The 5,000-nt window shown below is 43.6% G+C and overlaps 1 protein-coding gene across 1 annotated transcript in view; it reads right to left on the reverse strand.

The window, feature by feature from the left end:
- Positions 1-3,296: 3,296 nt before the first annotated feature.
- lgals2a (lectin, galactoside-binding, soluble, 2a) overlaps positions 3,297-5,000 on the reverse strand; it is a 4,211-nt gene continuing 2,507 nt past the window's right edge. The window contains exons 2-4 of the mRNA XM_012818422.2: positions 4,919-4,998; positions 4,408-4,579; positions 3,297-3,880 (exon numbers count right to left, since the gene is read on the reverse strand). Of these exons, the coding sequence (XP_012673876.1) occupies positions 3,734-3,880; positions 4,408-4,579; positions 4,919-4,998 (399 nt within the window). The 3' untranslated portion in view covers positions 3,297-3,733. The remainder of the gene's footprint in view (positions 3,881-4,407; positions 4,580-4,918; positions 4,999-5,000) is intronic.

Genomic DNA, 5,000 nt, shown 5'->3' on the forward strand with positions numbered 1-5,000 from the left:
GTTTGTGTGTGTGTGTGCGTGTGTGTGTACGCGTGTGTGTGTGTGTGTGTGTGTGTGTGTGTGTGATTATGAGTGTGTGTGTGTGTGTGTGTGAGTTTGCGTGTGTAGGGTGAGTGCAAGTGTTGGGTAATAATTGTAGAATTAGACATGATGAGGCTTCAATTCACGGATCTCCTCTACAATGAAGAGAATGTTTTCTGGAACTCTAACAGCCCCGCTGGTGGTTGGGTTGTAATTAGCACCGTTTCGCCGTTTCTCTCGCCACGCACACACACACACACACACACACACACACACAGAACCAGCGCACTCCATCACACAGTCATTGACTTGAGCGTGGAAAAGTTGGAGTGGAGTTCGGAGCCTCAGCTGCCTCAGTGATGAGAGCATCAGCGAGGGACCTTGCCCGTGATGCAGCGCCAGGCCGCCCCACAGTGAGGGTGCTCTGCCACAGGCCATGCCATTCAACACCACAGCAGACGCAGATTAGCGCTAAGCCCGACTAGCTCTGCCTGAGTGGATGTAAACCTGGGGAAATTCACATACTTTCACCGTTCCAAAAAAAAAAATGAAAATAGTTTCATTCCGGAGAAAGTTTTCAAGCCCCTTCATGTCTTATAGATGTGACTTAGTGTCCCCACTGCACTTTTCACTTTCTCACTAAGTGAGCATACAAACAGCGCTCACATGCAAGTTTTGGTTTGTATCAGTAACATTTCCGTAGCCATGCTGAGCTGATGCTGCTGGTGTTAGGGTTCTTGGATAAAAGACTTCAAATTTGAAAGAGATCAGAATTTGGGGTTATTCTTCAAGTGCGTGGTTTTGAACTTACATCATTTGGTTGAACTACATTTGAACTTTACTGAACCTGAACAAAAATATGGATTTTGTCTTCCAGAAAACCAAAAAAGGACAGAATCTAACAACATGATCTATTGCTTTCTTTCTCAACACTGTCAAGGTGATAAGTAAGATTATCTCCCATAATTGTCATTGCATGCAGGATTGGATCTACACAGGATCTATGTGTACTACCTTACACATCTAGCGCAGCACGGCACTGTAGATGGTCCCTGTTGATCCATTACTCTAGTGATTCAATATCTAATTATTATAATAATCTTGATTAAACATACCCTGTGATTAATGAGTCAGTTGCACAATGTCTATTTACTTTCACAGTTCAGTGGAAAAGTTTCAGGTTAAATTCATTTCTCTCTCTCAATAATTACACAGACAGAGGGATACTGTTTGAGCTTAAGACACACACACACACACGCACACACACACACACACACACACACGCACTGGTTGTCACTTCAATAGTTATTGGTGCCTGTTTTGCATTCTAAAATATCATACATATTCTATTATTTATTCTCTTCCCTTTAGTCTGTGTCCTTTGACGTCACCTTATTACAATATTTTTCTGACATCACACAAACACACATACACACATACACACACACACACACACACACACACACGTGGACAAACACTTGCAGGGTAATCAGCATCAGCTCATCCACTAGGGAGCTGCGGTGGCTGATCGCTCCTTTTTGACCTTCGCAGCCATGGCCAGAAACGAGGGAGCGGGACTTTGAGTAAATGCCGCCGTCTGGCCTCTCTGAATGTTAGAAAATGCTAATGGACCCTCTACGGCACTCTCTCTCTCTCTCTCTCTCTCTCTCTCTCTCTCTCTCTCTGTCTCTTTCTCTCTCTCACACACACACACATACACACACACACACACACACACACATACACTCAGATGCACACACACACACATACACTCAGATGCACACACACACACACACACACACACACACACACACACACAGACACACACACACACACACACACACACACACATGCACGCACACACACACACATTTTCCCCTTTCCCCTTTGCCTTTGCCAGTTGCCTTTTCTTTGCCAGTTTTGCTACGCACATGCAAACACACACACACACGCACACACAAACACACACACACACACACACACACATGCATGCACACACACTTACACACACACATGCAAATTCACAAACACACATATACGCTCACACACACACACATGCATGCACACACACTTACACACACACATGCAAATTCACAAACACACATATACGCTCACACACACTTACACTTTTACGCTCTACTCCTGCTCCACCTAACCTCTCCCCCCTCACCCCCCTCACCCCCCTCCGTGTGCACGTGCTCAGTGGCGCACGTCCCTCCACATTACATCTGCCTGCTCTCTGCCAGGAGGTCTCGGAATGTCGGCTCTTCCGCTGTCATGGAAACCAGTTTCCTTGGCAGCCCCCACCCCACCCCGACCGACCCCACCCGCCTCGAGCGAGAGTGGGCTCTGGCGTTTGAGTTAACGCAAGCCAGTCTTGCAACTGCGATGACAGAGCATTCTCTCAAGCGGACAGACATAACGGAACACAAGGCTTGGATCAAATGAGTCTGTGTTTGCCACGGGAAGCGCTGCCCTGAGAACACTGACGGGCTTGAGGAAAAGAAAAGAAGAAAAAGATTAGGGTTGGATGAGTGTGTTGAGAGGTGGTAGAATGTGGGTGGGGGCAACGCAGAACACACTCTCAACTCTTTCAGCATCCGTGCCTGAGTAGGGTCATGCGCACCAGCGCAGTTTCAGACCTCTGCAGCCACCGCATGCCCTTGCAGACCTGAAGGTCACCTGATCATTCATCATACAGGTAGATTTGCGTACTGTTATCAGAGGACTGTATGAAACGGTCAGTTGTGGCTTTAACTGATATCTTCATCAGCAATTCCATTTGATCAGAAAAGCACCGAGGGGAAATGTAATATTGCCATCATTTTCGGATTAGGCCCTCCATTAAACACCCAGTCAGGGTATCATGATTGATGTCTTTATTCCACATATATACTTGAAGTAAGTCTGTAAATGACATTACAGTAACGATTCTTGCTAACTTGCTAGATTAAGCATCTATTTTTATGATAGCTGTCAGAATATCAGGTTATTTATTTAATATCAGGCTATATATATTTCATTATTTATTTGTATTATATCTTTTATGGATATAAATAATAAAAAAGTATTCTAAAAATTCTTGCCCACTGCAGTAAAAAAGAAATAGAGGAATATCAGGAGTCATTAACCAAAGATGTGTATCATTGATGGCTTTAGTGATAACATATGGTTGGCTACATCAAAGTGTTTTCAGTGTTGAAGTTTTCTTGATTCTTCATTTTTACATCCAAATTTAAATGTAAATGTTTCAACATCAAGGACAGCACATTGCATTGATTGAAAAACTTTTAATGCAGTTGCAATTGGTTACAAAACACTGAAAGCACTGAATCAATTGGTCAACACTGTGGAATGATTTTAGCATAAAAAGCTTGGAACAGACAGGGTGATTTTTTGCAAATTCCACATTTCACCATCATGTGATGGCAAAAGACTGCAGAGGTCTGGTGTCATACTTTGGTCTCTGGCTCCCCTGCTGGTTCAGACTGGTATCTCCATCATTCATTATGTTATGTATCACAAAACCAACCTGCATTAAGAAGTGCTGAAGCCTGCTGTGAGAGTTGGGTTTTCAGTATGTTTTCTGTTAAATGCAGTATTTTAGATATGGATACTTAGACTGAGTAGCTGAACATGAAAGCACCATACGGAGCAGCGGTGGAACCAGTTATTAGCCAAAAGGCACAATTTAGGTCCCTTCCTGATAGATCTACTTGACCACAACGCCATGAATCCTGACGTCCCCCTCAAAATGCATGTATATATACTTTTCTCCTCCCAGGCGGTTTGGAAAGTGGATCTGGGAGCCATCTGAAAGAGTGATCTCAAATTCTTCTTTGGTAAAGGTCATCAGGATCTAGATTAGTGACAAGTGGAGGGAAATAAGAGAAAAAAAGAGAAAAGAAGAGAAAAAAAAGACATGGTTACCAAGTATAATTTCCGGGCAATATTATGTAATATCATGTTGTATAAAATGGTGCATGGATATGTTATAAAACGTTATCTTTTTTTTATATTATAACAGTGTTATAACATTTATGTCCACCAGAGGGAGCTGATGGAGGCTTCTTATGAAGGCACTTTATGAAAATGGACTCTTAAAGCTAAAAACAGGGCTGCTCCGTTATCCATGTACATCATGAATCACACTCAGTATCGTTAGGCTATATAGCTGTATGTTTCTATATACTGTTAACGTGTATGACATTAGCAACCATTCATCATTTGTGTCATATTAACAGTGATAACAACTCCCTTCATAATATGTCAAACAAACCCACTCCAAGTTCTATGTATTGTGTGACTGTTTAATGTCCTTTCATTACAGCCTATTTTGTCAGCACTTTACTATGACACAAAAACACCCGAGCATCGCGGCCTTGCCTTGAACTCCTCTCCCAGGTTGAAGGGAAAGCCTCCCTCTCTGTGCTCCTCACACCAGTTGCCGCCATGAAAGGAGTTGCAGACGACAGCGCGGCTGTCGCCGTGGGCGTCAAAGCGTGGGTTCATGTGCAGGGCCAGCTCATCCTTGCTGTTCCCAATGTTGATGGCAAAGCTGTGGGCCATAGGTCAGGACAGCAGCGATGGTTACATCTCACCAGCCCCGTGATTACTCACATAGACTAACCTCTTGACTGCACTTTGGTTTTACAAACATAGATTGAAAAATGCCGTACACTTTGTACATTAAACACGTCTCATTCAGTGCAGAATGTTTACATTTAGCAAGGCTTATGGCAGAACGTAATTAGCAGTCAAAGGACCAATGAAGGACAAGACTAGGATGGACATACATGCACAGTTAAGTGACAAGGATAGATTTATCAGAGGGGTGTCATAACCCATGCTTCGTGCTTTCAAACAGCTAGTGCTCGAACCAATGGTTTTTACTTACTTGCTTGCATCTGCGTTGGGGACTCCTGTGACGGTTAGGGTCTGGCCGACCTTGAAGGACATGTTCATAACCACCACACCCT

Source organism: Clupea harengus, chromosome 1, assembly GCF_900700415.2.
Source record: "Clupea harengus chromosome 1, Ch_v2.0.2, whole genome shotgun sequence".
Taxonomy (NCBI): domain Eukaryota; kingdom Metazoa; phylum Chordata; class Actinopteri; order Clupeiformes; family Clupeidae; genus Clupea; species Clupea harengus.